General features: G+C 38.1%; 1 protein-coding gene across 1 annotated transcript; it reads left to right on the forward strand.

Annotated features, from left to right (window-relative positions):
• The first annotated feature begins 3110 nt into the window (after window positions 1–3110).
• On the forward strand, window positions 3111–10728 carry LOC149816626 (putative LL-diaminopimelate aminotransferase, chloroplastic). The gene is made up of 8 exons (XM_089987834.1): window positions 3111–3204; window positions 3415–3482; window positions 3626–3742; window positions 5079–5141; window positions 7037–7141; window positions 7287–7337; window positions 7538–8065; window positions 10197–10728. Exons 2-8 carry the CDS (start codon window positions 3447–3449, stop codon window positions 10485–10487), a joined length of 1191 nt encoding a protein of 396 aa, XP_089843960.1. The 5' UTR covers window positions 3111–3204; window positions 3415–3446; the 3' UTR covers window positions 10488–10728.
• The last annotated feature ends 8742 nt before the right edge of the window (window positions 10729–19470 follow it).

Consider the following 19470-nt stretch of genomic DNA (forward strand, 5'->3'; position numbering starts at 1 on the left):
TGAGTTTGACAGCAACACATTTCATACTTGGAACCGGTGCAAAATCATAGAGAACCCTACACATCTGAAACCCCCAAATCGTAGATTTGGGGTTCTTGGATTAGGGTTAACATAACCCCCTTTTCAGGACGCTGAACACCCCTCCCCTATTTGGGGTTTTTTGGTCCCCCACACACACACACCTGAGCACAGGTATAGCTACAGGAAAAGTTACAGAGATCCTACCTTAACCGGTGGTTGGGGCTGTTGTTGTTGTGAGAAGGAGGTCGCCAGCAGCGGGGGTCCTGCTGCCGCGCACAAAAATGAGAGGGAGATGGGAGGTAGAGGGAAGAGAGAGAGCGCGGGAGGAAGAGGAGAGTGGGAGGAAGAGGGGTTCGGGACCCCTTTAGTAGGAGGGTGGCCTCCCGAAAAGGGAGGAGGCCGTTACCCTCACCTTCGGCGGCTACACACCTCCACTCCCCATTTCCATCGTGTTAGGGTTCCTTCAGAACCCTAACAGATTTTATCGGGCCTTTGTATGCCCTTCTTCTTAAAACCCTTTTATTTTTTTATTTTTTTTTTACTTATCAGTAATGGTGGGCGCGACCGGGGTCCGGGTCTGAGACCCGCGATCCATATGCATTCTGGATGCGCGAATCCATTACTCATTTGAGTCTGTGGTTTGGACCCATACATGTCTAATTATGGATCTGTATTATTCATCATATATATATATATATATATATATATATATATATATATATATATATATTCATTATGTATGTGTGGTATTCTATACACGGATCCTTCTTGAATTGCTATGGATCCTGAATCCAAAAAATCTCCTTATTACTAGGATTTGAAACTATGGATTCAAATAATGTAATTTGAATCCAAACCTTCAGTAAATGGGTATGGCAATGTAAACTATTATGAATTTTAATTAAGGTTTTTCTTAAGACCCGTTTTAAAATTTGTGGGTCCCTACAATTCTTCCAAGAACCAATATCAATTTTAACCTGGATATTGAGGATCCGATATAGAAAATTCTTCAATTAAAGTCCGATTTAAACTTCATGGATCCACTCCATTCATTCTGGATTCAATATCAAATTTGATCATGATATTGAGGATCTATTAATACCAGAGATCCGATTCATTTGGCCTAACAATTATTAAATATCTATTTTAATGTTGGTGAATCGATATCTAAGATCCAAATGAAATATCTAAGTTTTGAATCAGATATTAGTGATTCAACATTAAAGATCCAAAGAGAGTACTTAAGATCCAAATACAAATAAACAAATATGATACTAAAAATATCCTTGCACGCAATGATCTAAATCTCAAGTTTATTTATCTTTGTTACTTATTAGTAAAGTGACCATTGACATTAAATAATCACGGGCTCCTCCTCCCCTTCTCTTTTTCGAGTCCTTAATCACCTGGCTAGCCATCAAACTTGTACGGTCATTCTATGGATTTGCTGTAGAATAAAGGAGATGATTGATTCAATAATGTTTCTACGGTTGCTTTTCTATTAGCCACCAGAGAAATTTCAAGAACTTCTTTCTCTGTTTAATTGCTCTGTTGGAGGTAATCGGAGGGCAGCCATCAGGTTGGTGCTTTTCAGTCTTCTTCCCTTTCACGCCATATTCCAATACGTTTGCGTGGTTGGTATTGCTCTTGGTAATCCATGTGTTATAGTGTTAGGCTTTGATACAATACCAAAAGGTTAAAGTTCAAGATGGTAGCCCTAGAACCAGCGACGTGGGTGAGATGATGTCATGATGCATGATTTCGATGAAATACGTGAGTTTACTGGATAAGAAGAACTTGGTCAGCCCATTGAAAGGTAAGGACAGCGACTGCATTTTCTTCTTCCTCTTGACATCAGAATTTTTTTGGGGGGGATTGCTTCCTACGCTCTTTCCTGTAGTGCCTCTCTCTCCTCTTTGACTCGGTTTTTCTCTTTCAAACCAATGACCAAGATGATCTTTCTTAGCAATTCCAATCGAGAAACCACTGCCCATGCGGGTTGCGTCATCATGTCATTGGTCTTCTTTTCTCAGAAAATAATTAAATATGAAACGAACCTTGCAGAGATTAGTTGTGGAGATATTAGCATAGTGACAAATATCGGCGATATTTTGAAAATATCGTGAAAAAAAAACACAATAAATTATCTTATTGTTTTAAACTTTAAAATCTGGCAATATTTTCGACAAAACCTAAATCCCGATATTTACGTTTTTATCACGAGATTTTAAAAAAAAAAAAACTTTTACTTGCTTTAAATTCATTTAAAATGCATTAAACAACATTATTTTCAAGTGAATAAATTCTCATTAGACTATCTTTTAATTCATCGCTCTTTCATTTAATAGTAATAAAACTTCCTCTCATCCACCAAAAACAGAAAACCAGTTTCTCAACAAGGCAGCTTTGTAAAAGTGTTGATAATAGAAAACGGTTTCCTAAAATCTATCTTGGGAATTAAATGCTTTTAGAATAGGAAAGGTCTCCTAAGAGTCCAACGTGTAAATTAAACCCATGTTTTGAAGTTTTAAATGTTTTTATTTAAAAGTTTCCATTTACAAAAGGACATATACATGATTACTGATGTCATGGTATTGAGAGAAATGCAGAAGATAGAGACAGATTCTTTTTGGTGGTATGAACGCTACAACCTTAACCACGAAATTGTTTACCTTAATCCATTCTCTTGAATTTAAATGTGATTCTCATGTTCACAAGTAGGAGTTGGACTGACCAAAACAGGTTGTACTATCTATTTGATGTGTATATATACCTGTATTTTTCGATCGTAGAATGCAGCATTGAGTTTCATAATTCGCCTTTTAGCTACCGCACTCCAAATAGTAGCCTGCATAGAGCTGGTGCTTTTGTTTTCTGATATTCTTGTTACTAAATTTTATGCAAATTGGGCTCTCTAAAATGTATCATATGCAAATGTCAGCACAACTGCATACATCTCTTTTAGATGCCATAAATCATAAAACCATACAAACGAGGTAGTTCGATGCTTCATTCACTTGGGTTGGTTGTTCTCTAACTTCTATATGTGTTAATGCGAATCTTATCATGTCTCTTGCAGCAATGCTGGTCCGGGAAATTCGCACAGATTGACTGGTAGTTTGCATCATTGGAAAAGAAGAGTCTGTAGATGTGATACAAAGGCAGTTGGTTACAAGAGTGATGGTACATCTTATACTTTTCCCTTTCTTCTGTTTTTGTCTGCATTGCCTTTATCACCAAAAGCTCCTTGAATTTTGAAATGTTAATTGTCTTAGATTTTGTTACATGAAGGATCCTTTTTCGTGCTGTTTTTTTTTCTGTCTTGATTCTTTATGTATGATTCAGTTTAGTTCTGTAGTCCTCACCAACGCCTAGCATACAATATACTTGCAGTTTACAGAACCAAGATAAGTCGTAGTAAGAATATGGAAAGGCTACAAAGTGGCTATTTGTTTACGGAGGTCAGTCATTTCACTCTACTCATTCCTGGGATTTAGTGATATCTGCTGCTAATCTTCCTATATCTATTCATCCTGAAAATTTTGTTTCTAAAATCATTTCCTACTAAACTTCCTAATTTGATCTTTCTTAACATTTGAATCAGATTAGCATATTGCAATCTCTCTACACTCGCAAGTACCCAGATGTAAAGCTGATAAGCCTTGGTGTCGGTGACACAACCCACCCTATTCCTGGAATCATAGCATCAGCTATGGCAGAGGTATTAATTGTTCTAAATAGTGTCTCAGAAATTTAGATCATTATGTACTCTGTTACAATGTACAATTCCTGCTGTTGCATTTTTCCTGGGTGGGGTGGGAGCAGGAGCAGTGGATTATTGAATCTGTCTGATTTTTCACGAGATCAGTAATCAGTCACCTATCGATGAGACTGCTGTGAGGTGGATGTATCCAACTTAAGGAGAAATATCTCCTCAATGCTAAGATGTTCACCAACACTGAGTATCTTACCCATGTATATACTTATCAAGGTGCTCCTCCACCCTTGTTCTTGTTAACCATTTTCTATATAGAGTTTGGAAAGCCTTTTTCTTTCCCTTCCTCATGTTGATTTAGGTTAGCTCATGGAGTAGCAATTAATAGCAGTTTAGGATCACATCAGAGGAAATTGTGAACTGAATCAATGGTAATATTGGCCTGGATTTTGTTATGGCCTTCATGAAAATGTATTTCAGACTCTCAGCATAAAACCAAGCTCATTAAGAAACATATTGATTATTGACACAAATAAAAAGTGTGTGATGCATGAAGTGTCTATATTGTGCAACAGGGCCGGCTCAAGAGAAGTTGAGGCCTTAGGCATATTTCATTGGAGGCCTATATTTCTCCATTTTTTTTTCATTGGAGGCCCTCAGCATGTGCCATGTAACCGTGTTTCAATGGAGGCCCTCAGCATGTGAAATATAAGCTTTTTATTTTATTTTCATTTGAGGCCCTAGGCGGTGGCCTCAAATCTCAAAGAGACCAACCGGCCCTGGTTCGCAATTGTGTCATACACAGGTGAACATAAATAAGTTTTAGGTTTGTTCTCGCTTATACTTTCATATTGCAAACAAAAAAATCATTTAAAACCATGTTTACATTGATGATGGCACAACATATTATTGAAAGGTTTATAATTGGAGTACACAAGCAATTTAATAATTGGATATCTTGCTAGTGTTTCTGACTTGGATGTAATATACTGAAAAAATATTCTCCTCATGGTTCATCCTTTCATAAGCATATAAACAAATAAGCCACCCAGTATGCTAGGCCATAAGCCAACCAAGCTCTCTTCTGGCTTCCAAGTCTATAACTCAGAGCGTTGTAGCAAAATCTGTAAAACTAGACCTGTTCGTGAACAATATGGATGAGCAAGCTTTTCAAGGTGAACTTATCGGGTTCAATAGAACAATTTCATAAAATATCATGAGAAAGAAGAATATAACTTCTGCCCTAGAGATGCAGCTCTTCCTAGACCTATAAAAATCTAGCATGCTCCAGTTTCAAGGATATATGTTCTGCTTTGATAACCGTGGCCTTGATGTTTTGCAGATATCTCTTTCTCTGTCAACAACCACTGGATATAAAGGATATGGAGCAGAACAAGGTGACATGGTAAGCAGCCTCCTTGTTATTTATTTAGTTGTTGTTTCTTCATTTCTTTTTGCATTTGGATTCTGTGGTGTTGTGTGTTCTCTTTTAAAGGTGGCATCTTATCATTAATAGATGCAACCATACAGTTTGACTACTAGGAAACCATTTGTGAATGCTATTCACATAATTTTTTCCGATATCTTTTATAATGAAGTTTTGGAACCATGTACTTTCATGTAATAGAGTCAAATGCTTGCTAGATGTTACTACATAGTACATTCATTGCTTCACTCTTATATAGTTTGAGCTAGCTTAAAAATGGCATCATTGAGGCTATACTAGAGTAAACAGTCCTCTTTTGCACCTTCCAGCTGTCAGTGTGTTCTGGATCAATGTTCCTATTCTTGGTAGTCCACCATGGAGACACTCATAAACCGCTCTCCCATAGTTCTTTGCAGATAATCCAAATTATGCTTTAGTGGTACATCCCAAAAGGGATAATATTGCTTTAGATCATGATTCGATTCTTACCACTATTTATCTATCTAGGATAATAGTAGTAATAATCAAGATTTATAAAAAATGAAATGCATGATGGGTTCATGCCTGTTAAGTTTTTAGATTTCTGGTCAATCAACTTAGCTTTATTCTAGATTTTGTGTACAATCCTTTAATATTTTAAGCCTCAAGCCATAATGAATACGTTGGTCATCATTTTCATATTTTTCAGAAAATATCCACAACTTTGTATGTTTTAGTATATGGCTGCAAAATTGAGATGACAGGTAAAATAATCTGAAGCTATCAATTGTTAGTTCAATTATAATGAACTTCTGTCACAGAAATATAAGCAAAAGTCTCAAATAATTTGTTCATCTTTATATCAACCTGGATCAGGTTTTTGGAAAAGAACAATTTTTACACATCCTGATATTCATCCAGCTGCTTAATATTCATCAAACCACAGGTGTTCTCACATAAACAAGCTTCAATTATATGATTTATATCCATTTGTGCCCACTTGATGCAGGAAACTGGAATGAACCAGTAAATTTTGAGATCACTTGCCCATGAAGCTGTAATCCTGACAGCTTTAACAGAGGATTGCTATACCCTTAAAATGCAGAATTTCTATTTTATCAATTCCCATAGCTTGACATGTAATCACAGCTGCAGAAATATGATTTGTTTCACTTTTCTCAGTAAATGCATATAAATTTTTCAGATTATAATACAAACACAAGGAACACATCTCTTTGGAATAAGATCTTTTAGCTTATGTAGTGTAAACAATGGAATGCATTTTTGGAGAACGAGAATATGCATATTAATGAATATAATTTACATAAGAAGCTAAGGTCTTCAAATTCAGTGAGTCTCAAGTAAGCATGTTTTTACACCGTGAATCAGGACAGTCTGGGCCTTTATAAGCATGTTTTTACACAGACAATCAGGACAGTCTGGGCCTTTATGGTAGGTTCTCTGCCTGATGGATGGATTCAGCCACTGTTTGTCATGTCAGGCTCAAGCTCATTATATCAGTGACATGCCTGCAGTATTTGACTAGGAATCCCACTACTTGGGGCAATAACAGTAGATATCTAAGCCTGTCGGCCCGATGCTTTGTTAGCTTGATTATTAGCACCTTTTCTGTTTAAATATCATTATGCTGCAAAAAAATAGCAAGGCATTTTTATACCCATATTAATCATTCGATATATCTTATAATGTGACGTAGGAAAGAAATTGTCTCATGCTTCAGCTCCTTTGATCTATCCAATGTTTGGTAGAAATTTAAAATATTTTGTTCTTTTTTATTTGTTTGATAAGCTTCTTAAGTTTGTTACATTCTCTCTTTTTTTTTGGTTGATAACTTTCTTGATGGTAAATAATCTTAGTATATCCATTTGAAACAGGCTTTGCGAAAGACCATTGCAGAAGTATTATACAAGGATCTAGGCATAAACTATTCCGATATTTTTATATCGGATGGTGCACAATGTGATATTTCACGATTTCAGGTATCCAAAGACATCAGTAATTTACTGCTTCTTTACCTCTGACAAACTTATAAATGAGGATATTTATGTAATATTTGGTTTCATTTCAGTTGTAGACTTGGTTGATTCTTTTACTTTTACTATGATGCGCTTTTTTTGTTTTCAGCTTCTTTTGGGATCCGATATCTCAGTTGCAGTGCAAGATCCAACGTTTCCGGTAATGTTTATGCAGAAACATTTTTAGATGACATACACAATATCAGATAGATAGACACTTGTGCATGAAGCATGAATTACTTTTGGAAAAAGCTTAAGAAATAAAAAATTATAATTCACAGGTCCTCTATGTTTTTCAGCTCTAGTTATCTTTTGTTTTTGCTTTTCAGAAATCCTGACAGGCACTTCTTGTACAAACAGGCGTACGTAGATTCTAGCGTTATTATGGGCCGCGCTGGTGAATTCAAAACGGAAGCTGGGAAATATGGGCATATCACATACATGAAATGCACGCCTGATAACAATTTCTTTCCTGATTTGTCTTCTGTTCCGAGAACAGACATTATTTTCTTTTGCTCTCCAAACAATCCAACTGGAGTTGCAGCATCAAGAGATCAGTTGGAGAGCCTGGTGGAATTTGCCAGGGCAAACGGGTCGATTATAATCTATGACTCTGCATATGCTATGTATATCTCAGATGACAGTCCAAGAACCATATTCGAAATTCCAGGTGCAAAACAGGTTGCTATTGAGATTTCATCCTTCTCAAAGTATGCTGGCTTTACCGGAGTCCGCCTTGGGTGGACGGTTGTCCCCAAGGAGCTTCTGTTTTCCGACGGTTTTCCGGTCGCAGAGGACTTCAATAGAATCATTTGTACCTGCTTCAATGGTGCATCAATCATTGCTCAAGCTGGTGGGCTTGCTTGCCTTTCCCCTGAAGGATACAAGGTCAGCTTCACAGTGACAAAAGTTCAAAACGGCAAAATCTCGTTTTTCAAAAACTCGCGAGAATTTGAAAATTTTCATAAATCTCACATTTTTTCGGTAAAATCTCAGCAATAAAAAAATAAATTAAGAAAATATACAAAATATTTTTTTATAAGAAATTATTGATCAAAATTATTTAAAAATAAAAATACACTGTTTTTCATGATAAATAGCCGTTTAAAACATAAATATCACGTTTAAATCACGGTATTTATGTTTTTTCATAAATCTCACGATATTTTGAAAATCTCACTCACGATATTATCGCAAAATTTTCAAAAATCTCGCGATATTTGTCACCAGCTTCACTTTCCTGTTTCTCCTGGTGCACAATGCTATGTCATAATCACAACACATCTTGACTTAAGAGTTTTTTTTTTCTTTTTTGGAAAATAGGATACAAAGACAACTTTTAGAGATACCCAAACACCATGGTTAGATAGTTTACCTCTCATATGGGTCCCACAAAAATTTTGTGGACCATTCATCTTGTAGATGAACAACATCTAAAGCACAAAAATGAAATGGCTGAAAAACAACAATGAAAAATGATGGTGTTTGGGTAGCGGTTTATCTCATGGATGAACGGCATTCAAGGCACTTCTGAACCGATATGTTCTTAAAGTTTTAGTTTTTTAAACAACAAAAAACTGTTTTTTGATATTTTAATGTTTAAAATGCATTTTATTGGAATATTATAAAAAGTATCAAACCATTATTAAAAATATTAAAATAATATCCTTATGTGTCAGTGTCCATATCAGCTTGTCCGGTCGTATCACCAGGGACATGTGGCCAAAAAGGTGCAGCCCTGTAAGTGTAACATAGGTACAAATTGCTACTTAAGGAGGTGAAAGTTAGTGATTAACTGATACAAGCAAGCAGCTCCTGATTTAGGAAAGATGCCTGCAACACAGAAGAGATCGGGTCATATTGAATCTCGCTAAAAATTCGTGATATCGAATATGGACCACACACGTGTTCCCCATATCCATATGACGGGAAGGAGACCCTTCTGTCAAGAGGGAAGAGCGAAATGTGTGATACTGTGTCGTCCCTGTCAGATGAGAACTACCAATGTGGACATGGTACACATTTAATATCACCAATTCTTTTGGATACTGAATATGACTGGATCTCTTCTACCTGGAACACATACCATTAAACATTTAATCTCCTATGAGAGTTTTAGTGCTGTCAACTGGTTGGATCTTCTTGGATCTAATTTTTAGTTGGCAATACCAGCTCTGGGGTAGGTTTGGATTGAACCTGGCTTAGGCAGACAACTGGGTTCGGATATAAGAAACAAACTTGTGTTTATCATGTATCTATATTTTAAAAGAATTTGCGTGCAAACTTTTTTTTTATCTTAATTAGATGTATGCTTGGACTCAGGTCCAGTATGTGAACATCTAAACTAGATCTAGGTTCTTTTACTATTAGGATCATGCATATCAAGATCTGATTGACTAATGGACCTGACCCAAATATCGCAGGGTCAGTGTTGGGTCTGGTCAGGTAGGTAAACAAAAGCCCTATAAATAGGTCAAGCCAAGTTTGCTTATTTGCAGCAACCAAACTGTACTTTATAAGATCTCTACCACAGTTTGCAAAAACACTGTTAGAGAATTTTTTATTTTTTCAATAAATCTTTGTAAACTTTAAAAAAGATTGAAACTGTCTTTCTTAGAGTGCTGCCGAAAACTATTTCTTTTAAGCGAAAACAACTTTAAACAAAAAGAATGATATTTAGAAAAATACTTTTCAAAAGAACTCTAATAACAGTCCCAACTATATTCAATTATAGGTTCAAATCGTGTTGGGTCTTGGGGTAGTTCTTGCACCCTAACTTGACTTTCAAGGAAAGATCACTTGTATATGTACATTTTTCTATGATGCTTTACAAATGAAAAATCCTATTAAACCTTTCTGTACCATTTGCAGTTTTCTTGCCTTTTTTTTTTTGCCATCCTTTAGTCATAGTCAGTCTTTCAGTGAATTTTTGGCGTTGCCAACCATGATCCCCCCACCATGTGGAGGGCCTTTAAACCTTTTTCGTTTTGGCTAATGGGATGCATTATTGCTGTGACAGGCAGTGCAAGGCGTGGTGAACTACTACAAAGAGAACGCAGAAACACTGGTTGATACGTTCAAGTCGCTGGGTCTGAGCGTGTATGGGGGCAAGAACTCGCCGTATGCTTGGGTACATTTCCCAGGGAGGAGGTCGTGGGATGTGTTCAGTGAGATCCTGGAGAAGGCACATGTGCTCACAATACCAGGCACAGGATTTGGCCCAGGTGGTGAAGGCTTCATAAGGGTCAGCTCTTTTGCTCACAAGGACAACGTCTTAGAAGCTTCCGGAAGGCTGAAAAGTCTCCTCTGATTCATGTCAACGACCAAAAACCATCCCTCATTTCCACCCCTTTTCCCTTTTAGAATAATTGCTGGTCCATCCAACAGACTTAGACCAACTCATCATATATATATATATATATATTCCCTTGACAAAGATAAAGGAAATGATTTCTTGACTAGTCACGTCTAAACCATAGCGGTGGTTTCTCCATGTTAAATAAAAAGAAGACGGGGGCTCGGCTTGTCTGGCAGGAGCAGTTACTGCACGTCAACTTGTGTATGGTTGTATAACTGGTAGGGGTCTGCCTAACCCCAGTTTTCTCTGTCCAAAAATAAATAAAAAGAAAAAGCTGATAGTTGACTTATGCCACACGAGACCTTAAGAATCCAAACAATAAAGATTTCTCTCTCTCTCTCTCTCATGCAATAGTTCAGATCCTAATGTGGATCCAAACAGATCTGATGAACACCCAGATTCCGTTCAACTAAGCCAGATCCAATTAGATACTGAACTAAACGCAAAACCAGCATGAGAAGACCCCAATGTTAGACCTGGGTCTAGACCCATTAGATCCAACGACGGTTTAGAGAGAGAGAGAGAGAGAGCTCCAAAATGAACCACCAAAAGGGAAAAAATTTAAAATTTAGATACTTTGTTAGATAAGTGCATTCAAACACAAATAATTTCAGAACTGAAATTTTAGAAACCCAAAATGCAGAAGTTTAGAAGATTAAGGGCCTGTTTGGAATCTAGGAACTGGGACAGGAGTTAAAGAATTTGGCAAAAAGTTTGTCAAACTACCACATGGTGCCAGTTTGGAAACTGTTAACTGGGATGGGAAGTAGCATTGTCTTTACACTCAAAAATGGAATTGACAGCTACCACCTCTAGGAGGTGGTAACTGACAAATCCAGGATAAGGCCACTTCCCATCCCAGCTACTAGTTTCCAAACAGGGCCTAAATTTCTTGATTTGCATCCAAACGTGCCCTAAGCACCTTATACACATGTAGTTGGTGTCCCACGATCTGCCTTGGTCAGTCATTTGCTCTGATCGAGGCTAAGAGGACACTAAACATGATTCTGCAACATTTCTCTTTGAGCTCTCGCCATCGTACACTCATGCTCTACATAGAGGAAAGGATCAAGTCAGGCCTCTGAAAGTGTAACTGTCAGGGGGGCATTTGATTCATGGGCAACCCTGAACAAGTACACTGATGGTTGTCCATGTTATGTCCTGTACTGTCCAGGACAATTAAAGTGGTGTTCTTGCCCAGTGTTTGCATCAACCACTTTAGAACACTATCGTCCATGTGACCTGCCTTTGATTCATCATCACAGACAACTTGAACACATATATCATGGGGTTGAACAGCTATATTATATATCCCATTCTGCTTATAATTTCATTCAAACACATAGACATGTAATTTCATACCTGCTCATACATTCATTGGACAAACATATATTCCATTCTGTTTATAAATTCATTCAAGCACATATCGATCTCATCCTGCTTATAATTTCATTCAATCACATATATTTCATATCATGTTCAGTCATTCAAACATAGGCATGTAATTTAATATCCTGCTCATACATTCATTCAACAAATATATATCTCATCTTGCTTGTAGTTTCATTGAAACACATAAATTCATTCAAACACATCATGCTTATAAATTCATTCAAATACATATATATCTCATCATGCTTATAATTTCATTCAAACACATATCACATCCTGCCTATAATTTCATTCAATCACAGAATTCAAGAGGAAAACATAATGCATTTTTTAAGCAATAGTCAAAGTGTATGTTGGAGTATCCAATCACAAAGATCAGAAAAAAAAAAGACAAGTCAAAGAATATAAAAATGTATCCACCAACCACCCATAGCAAATATATCAACCAACCAACCATGCCTACACCCCAACCACCAATATACAATATAAAACCAAAAGAAACCCAAACACCAGGAAGAGTCCCACGGCAACTGAAATGCAGAATCTTTTGCTACATGTGTTTTCTGGTGCACCTCTCGCCACTGCTCTTTTTCTTGCCATGTACAACTACAACAGATTATCGGCTTCTACATCAAGGCATTGTCTTCTTGTCCTTTGGAAACACAAACAAGGTAAAAACATGTACTGTTATCAACTAACCCTACAACAACAACAACTACGCCTTCATCCCAAAACAATTGGGGTCGGCGATATGAACCAAAAAAGGAAATCATTCTGGGTCCTCCACATGAATCCTTCTCCTCCAATCATTTCTATCCAATGCCATGTCCTCGGTGAGGTTCAAAGCCTTCGTATCATTTCCTATCATCTCTATCGAAGTCTTCTTAGGCCTACCTCGACCTCTTTTGACTAATATATTTTTTCATTTGTCCATCCTTCTAAATGGAGCATCATTAGGCCTTCGCCGAATATGTCCAAACCACCATAAACGATTTTCTCTCATCTTGTTTTCAATGGATGCAACGCCTACCTGTAAGTTTTCCTTCTTGCTCCTGTATTGAGAAAGAGATGAGAGAGGGAGGGAGAGAGAGAGAGGGAGAGATCGATTGCGGCTGTCACGATTTCTGTAAAAGAAATCGTGACCTAAATGTGTATTTAAGTTTACATTACACTATGGGTCCGGGTCTGGTATATCCAGACCCGATAACAAAATACATGATCTTTACATGGACGGTGACATGGATCGGGTCGGATCCTGCACCTTTTTCACCCCCCCTCAAGTTGATCATAGTTTTGGACCATGAACAACTTGCTTTTAAGCATCCAAAAGCGATCCTTGGTTAACCCTTTGGTAAATATGTATGCAACCTGTCTTTCAGTACTGAGAAACTCAGGCTCAATCTCTTTTTCTTCAACCTTCTGTCTCACAAAGTGTTGGTCGATCTCAATGTGCTTGGCACGACTGTGATGTACTGGATTGAATGACATATTGATAGCACTTTGATTGTCACAGAGCAAGGTAGTGTGGGAGATCTTTTCTCCTACTTCAGTTAGAAGATGCCTGGATCTATATTCAGCCTCAATGCTTGATCTAGCGATAGCTTTTTGTTTTCTACTGCTCCAAGAGACTAAATTTCTTTCAATGAAGGCACAATATCCTGATGTAGATCTTCTTTCGTCAAGATCTCCTGCCCAGTCTGCATCACAATATACAGTAATTTCGTGCTCGTTTTGGCTATAGGACTGTGGTAAATATATCAATCCATCCCCAATCCTCTTGACCGCTTCCATATGTCCAGTGTGTGGCGCATGCATAAATTGAGACACTTGATTGACTGAATAAACAATATCAGGTCTAGTGAATGTGAGGTATTGTAACATTCCTATTATGCTGCGATACCTGGTGGGGTCATCACACAGATCTTCATCATGAGCGCTAAGTTTTTGATGAAATACACTCGGAGTTCCTAGAGGTTTGCAGTCTTTCATGCCTGCCTTGCTGAGAACATCTACGGTGTACTTGTGTTGAGTGAGTGTCAATCCATGAGCCTGGTTATCAACTTCTACACCTAGGAAATAGCGTAGAACTCCAAGGTCTTTCATTTTGAACCTTTGACCTAATAAGTCTTTTATTTCTTGGATGTGGTCCGCAGAGTTTCCTGTGATGATAACATCATCGACATAAATTAATAATAGAGTGGTCACAGACTGGCTTTTAAAGATAAATAATGAGTGGTCCAGCATGGAACGTGAAAATCCATGTTTCTGAATCTCTGATGAGAAGCTATCAAACCAAGAGCGAGATGCTTGCTTCAGGCCGTAGATGGCTCTTTTTAGCCTGCATACATGGGTTTTACAATTTTGTTCTTGATATCCAGGGGATTGTTCCATGTATACCTCCTCCTTTAAATCCCCATGTAAGAATGCATTTTTTACATCAATCTGCCTCAACTTCCATCCATGTTCAACAGCCAGGGAAATGATAATTTGAATTGTTCCCATTCTTACAACTGGACTAAAAGTCTCATCATAGTCTTGCCCTGCTTCTTGAGTGAATCCTTTTGCTACAAGCCTTGCTTTATATCGTTCAATGGTTCCATCTGACTTGTACTTGATTTTGTAGACCCATTTGCATCCGACAACATTTTTGTCAGGTGGTCTGGGAACAACTTCCCATGTTCCACATTTATGCAAGGCTTGCATTTCATCATTCATGGCTTCTACCCATTTCATAGAAGCTGCTGCCTGATAATACATGATGGGCTCTTCGTCCTTATTGATGGCAGTTAAAAACAGTTGAAAATCCAAGGAGAAGGTGTTATAACTAACCCACCTGTCAATAGGATGTCGTATACGGTATGATTTTCTGACTGCAAGGGTATGAGAAGGAGTAGGATTAGCAACTGAGACATGATCTGAATGGCTTGATGTTGTCGGTCTCTGTCTGGAATAGGCAATGCCTTTGTATCTGCCCGGTACTTCCTCTGCATTCTGTGACCCCGACGTCCCAGTGTTCTCAAATACCTCTTCTTCTTGTTGCACGCAATCTGAGGAACATGTTTCATTGGAGCCAGCAAAAAGTTCTGAGCTTAGCCAAGGATAGTAAATTTCAGTTGACATATTCGTTGTGTCAGCTCCGTGATCAAAATTTTGTTCATCAAAGACAACATTTCTTGAGGTTCTGATACGTCTGTTGGTGGGATCATAACACCTATATCCTTTGTAGTCATCTGCATATCCCACAAATCTGCACTTTTGAGCCTTGTCTTGAAACTTGTTTCTCAGGGACTGATCAATATGCACACAGCAAACACATCCAAAAACACGCATATCATAATAACTAGGATAAGTTCCAAAAAGACAGTGATAAGGACACTTATTTTCCAGAATAATCATAGGCAGTCTATTTATCACGTGCACGGCAGAATGGAAAGCTTTTGTCCATAGGTTGATGGGAAGATTGCTGTCATGAAGCATACTCATGGCACTTTCAACGATATGCCTGTGTTTTCGTTCAGCAATTCCATTTTGTTGAGGGGTATAAGGACAGGACACCCTTCTTCCTATTCCGTTATTTTGAAGAAAAGAGATAAAATCACGGGATGAGAATTCCCCACCTCCATCACATTGGAAAAATTGAATGGACTCAGAAAATTGAATTTTGACAAGGAAAAGAAAATTTTGAAACAAAGAGAAGACTTCCGACTTATTTTTTATGAAATATATCCAAGTGTATCGAGTATAGCTATCAACAAAGATTAGATAGTATTTGCTCCCAGATCCAGAGGCAACTGGGTCGGGTCCCCATACATCAGAACAGATTATCTCAAAAGGTTTTGAAGCTCTCTTATTAATGGAATGAAAAGGCAATACATGACTCTTGCAGGAAAGACAACTGGAACATTTGTGATTGTTCTCATCCCTATTTAGACTTTCTTTTGGAATGAGATTATTAGATACAAGTTTCTCAATGAAATGACCCCCACAATGTCCTAATCGACTATGCCATAAGAATGGCTTATTACATTCAGAAATACTAAAAACATTAGCAGAAGAGGATGAACACGACTTTAATGAAGGCTTTGAATTCAGGTAGACAGGACGAACAGCATGACAAGGAGCTTCTTCAAAGACATACATATTGTTTTGTCTCTTTCCTTCAGAGAATGTTTCCCTCGTGCGTAAGTCCTTGACCTGCACAGAGAAGGGAGTAAATTCAACTGAAGCATTATTATCATCAATAAGTTTGGAAACAGAGACAATATTTTTCTTAATGTCAGAGGCATGAAGAACGTCAGAAAGAGTAAGAGTGGAATGTGACATGGGAATGACAGTTTTTCTAACATGAGAAACAGGATGGTGGGATCTATCTCCAGTGACAATCTTACTTTTTCCAAAATAAGGAATGAGATTAGAAATCTTACATGCATCACCTGTTACATGAGTCGCTGCCCCTGAGTCGACAAACCAGATGCCTTCATCACTCTGCTTCAATTTCAACTCTGACAATGCAGATATCAGCATATCTTTAATCTCTCCACTACTTGAGAACTTCTTTTTGTTTTCGGTCTGTGGACCCTTTCCTTTATTCTCTGGATTATGCCAACAATTAGCCTTGATATGCCCCTTTTTGTTACAAAGGAAGCAGGTAGAAATGGATCTTGACCCCTGCGCATGAGCTAACATATTTGGAGTGGGAAGCAGACCACGCCCTCCGTGTCCACTTCGCCCTTGTCCTCCTCGTCCTCGTCCTCTACCATAAGACACCCCTGTGGCAAAAACTTCTTGAGAATTTGTGTGAATGTGAGATTCTTGAGAGAACCCTTTCAGAGTCATCTCATACTGAATTAATTTTGCTCGCAACTCATCAAAGGTAGGAAGGGCAGGGAGACACAACAGGGAAGTGACGATCATGTTGTAGTCGGATCCCAATCCACTCAGAGTCTGTTGTACCATATCGTTGTCACTCACCGCGCATCCTATAACTGCAAGTTGGTCTGTGATAGTCTTCATCTTGTTCAGATATTCCATGATGGTCATGGAATCTTTTCTCAACATCTGAAATTCCCTCTTGAGAAAAACCATTCTCGCCTGCGAAACTTGTGAATATGTTTGAACCAATTTTTCCCAAAGTTGCAGAGCAGTCCAGTTGTCGGGAATTGCAACAAGAACCTCTTGGGACAAGGTGGAAGTGATGTATGCAACCACTGACTGATTTTTCCTTTCCCAGTTGAGGTACTCAACATTCTTGACATACACAATTGAACTTACTCCTTTGTCGTCTTTTTCTTCTCTCGTAACAAATTCGAGTGGGGCGGGAGTGGTTCCATCAAGGTGACCTAAGAGACCTTGACTCCTTATAAAAGGAATGATTTGTCTCTTCCAAATCAAGAAGTTTGAGGTAGTTAACTTTTCATAAACGAGTTGAGTGAGAAAACTTGAAGAAAGATTGGATGAAGAGGAATGAAGATCCATGAAAAAGAAGTTTTAACAAAAAGAGGAACCCCTTTTGTTTGTTTTTGTTTTTTTTTTGAAGTATTCACAGAGTGCTCAGTCTGCAGTCAGAGAGGTTTTCTGATCGCCTTTTTTTTCACTGAGTAACTCAAAGATTGACGACCAGAAGCTGTCAGAGGGAGGACTGAGTTTTCAATGTGAATCCCACTCGTAACAGTCAGAACAAATATGATATGAGAAAAGACAGATGAGAACAAAGAAATGAACAGATTTTCTGTCGCACAGCAGGCTAGACAGCAAAAATTTTTTTTTATGTCAGATTTTAGAATCCTAGATTATATGTCGCACGTCTGCCCAAAAAGAAGAAGGGATACGCAAGAAAAGAGATTTGAATAAAGAAAGAAGATTCATGTGAAACAGAAACAAAAACAGGAGATTCAAATAAAAAAGGAGATTCACGTGTCCCAGATTATATGTCGCACGTCTGCCCAAAATAAAGAAGGGATACGCAAGAAGGGAGATTTGAATAAAGAAAGAAGATTCTCGTGAAGAAGATTCACGTGAAATTCACGACCTTTTTTATGTGCAGTGTTCACGTGAACCAAGATTCACGTGAATCCTGTGTGAACAGTTTAGGGATTCACGTGAGACGTGAATCCACTAAAGGAAGAAAAGAAAAGGCTGGGAAAACAGAAAGGGGAAAACGAGGGGGAGATTGGGAATGGAGGTAGAAAAAAAATCTGAAGGAAAGAAAGAAAGAATGGACGAAACCTCAAACCTTGATTTGCCGCACCTTCGAAATCCTCTTCAACCCTTAGCTGAACCTGGCTCTGATACCATGTAAGTTTTCCTTCTTGCTCCTGTATTGAGAAAGAGAAGAGAGAGAGAGAGGGAGAGATCGATTGCGGCTGTCACGATTTCTGTAAAAGAAATCGTGACCTAAATGTGTATTTAAGTTTACATTACACTATGGGTCCGGGTCTGGTATATCCAAACCCGATAACAAAATACATGATCTTTACATGGACGGTGACATGGATCGGGTCGGATCCTACACCTTTTTCACTACCTTCTTACGTATCTCCTCGTTTCGAATCTTATCTTTTATTGTATTTCCACACATCCATCGAAGCATACGCATCTCAGCTACACTCATTTTTTGAATATGATGTCTCTTGACAGCCCAGCATTCCGTACCATATAATAAAGCGGGCCTAATTGTTGGCCTATAAAACTTTTCCTTCAACCGTAATGGCATTCTACGATCGCACAGCACTCCAGTTGCACTTTTCCATTATATTCTGTTATCAACTAACCATACAACAACAACAACAACAACTACGCCTTCATCCCAAAACAATTGGGGTCGGCGATATGAACCAACAAAGAAAATCATTCTGGGTCTTCCACATGAATCCTTCTCCTCCATTCATTTCTATCCAATGCCATGTCCTCGGTGAGGTTCAAAGCATTCATATCCTTACCTATCACCTCCATCCATGTCTTCCTAGGCCTACCCCGACCTCTTTTAACTAATATATTTTCCCATTTCTCCATCCTTCTAACTGGAGCATCATTAGGCCTTCATCGAATATGTCCAAACCACCGTAAACGATTCTCTCTCATCTTATTTTCAATGGGTGCAACGCCTACCTTCTTACGTATCTCCTCGTTCTGAATCTTATCTTTTATTGTATTTCCACACATCCATCTCAGCATACGCATCTCAGCTACACTAATTTTTTGAATATGATGTCTCTTGGCAGCCCAACATTCCGTACCATATAGTAAAGCGGGCCTAATAGTCGTCCTATAAAACTTTCCTTTCAACCGCAATGGCATTCTACGATCGCACAACACTCCAGTTGCACTCTTCCATTTCATCCACCCAACCTTTATCCTATGATTTACATCTCCATCAATTTCTCCATACTTTTAAATGATAGATCCCAAATATTTGAAAGAATCATCCACCGGTATTTCTTGCTCACCAAGCTTCACTACACTCCCATCTCTATTTTGTTGCTTACTAAATCGACATTCCATGTATTCTGTCTTACTTTTACTCAACTTAAAACCTCTTGCTTCC

Source organism: Nuphar pumila, chromosome 14 (assembly GCF_984573655.1).
Source record: "Nuphar pumila chromosome 14, dmNupPumi1.hap1.1, whole genome shotgun sequence".
NCBI classification, from domain to species: domain Eukaryota; kingdom Viridiplantae; phylum Streptophyta; class Magnoliopsida; order Nymphaeales; family Nymphaeaceae; genus Nuphar; species Nuphar pumila.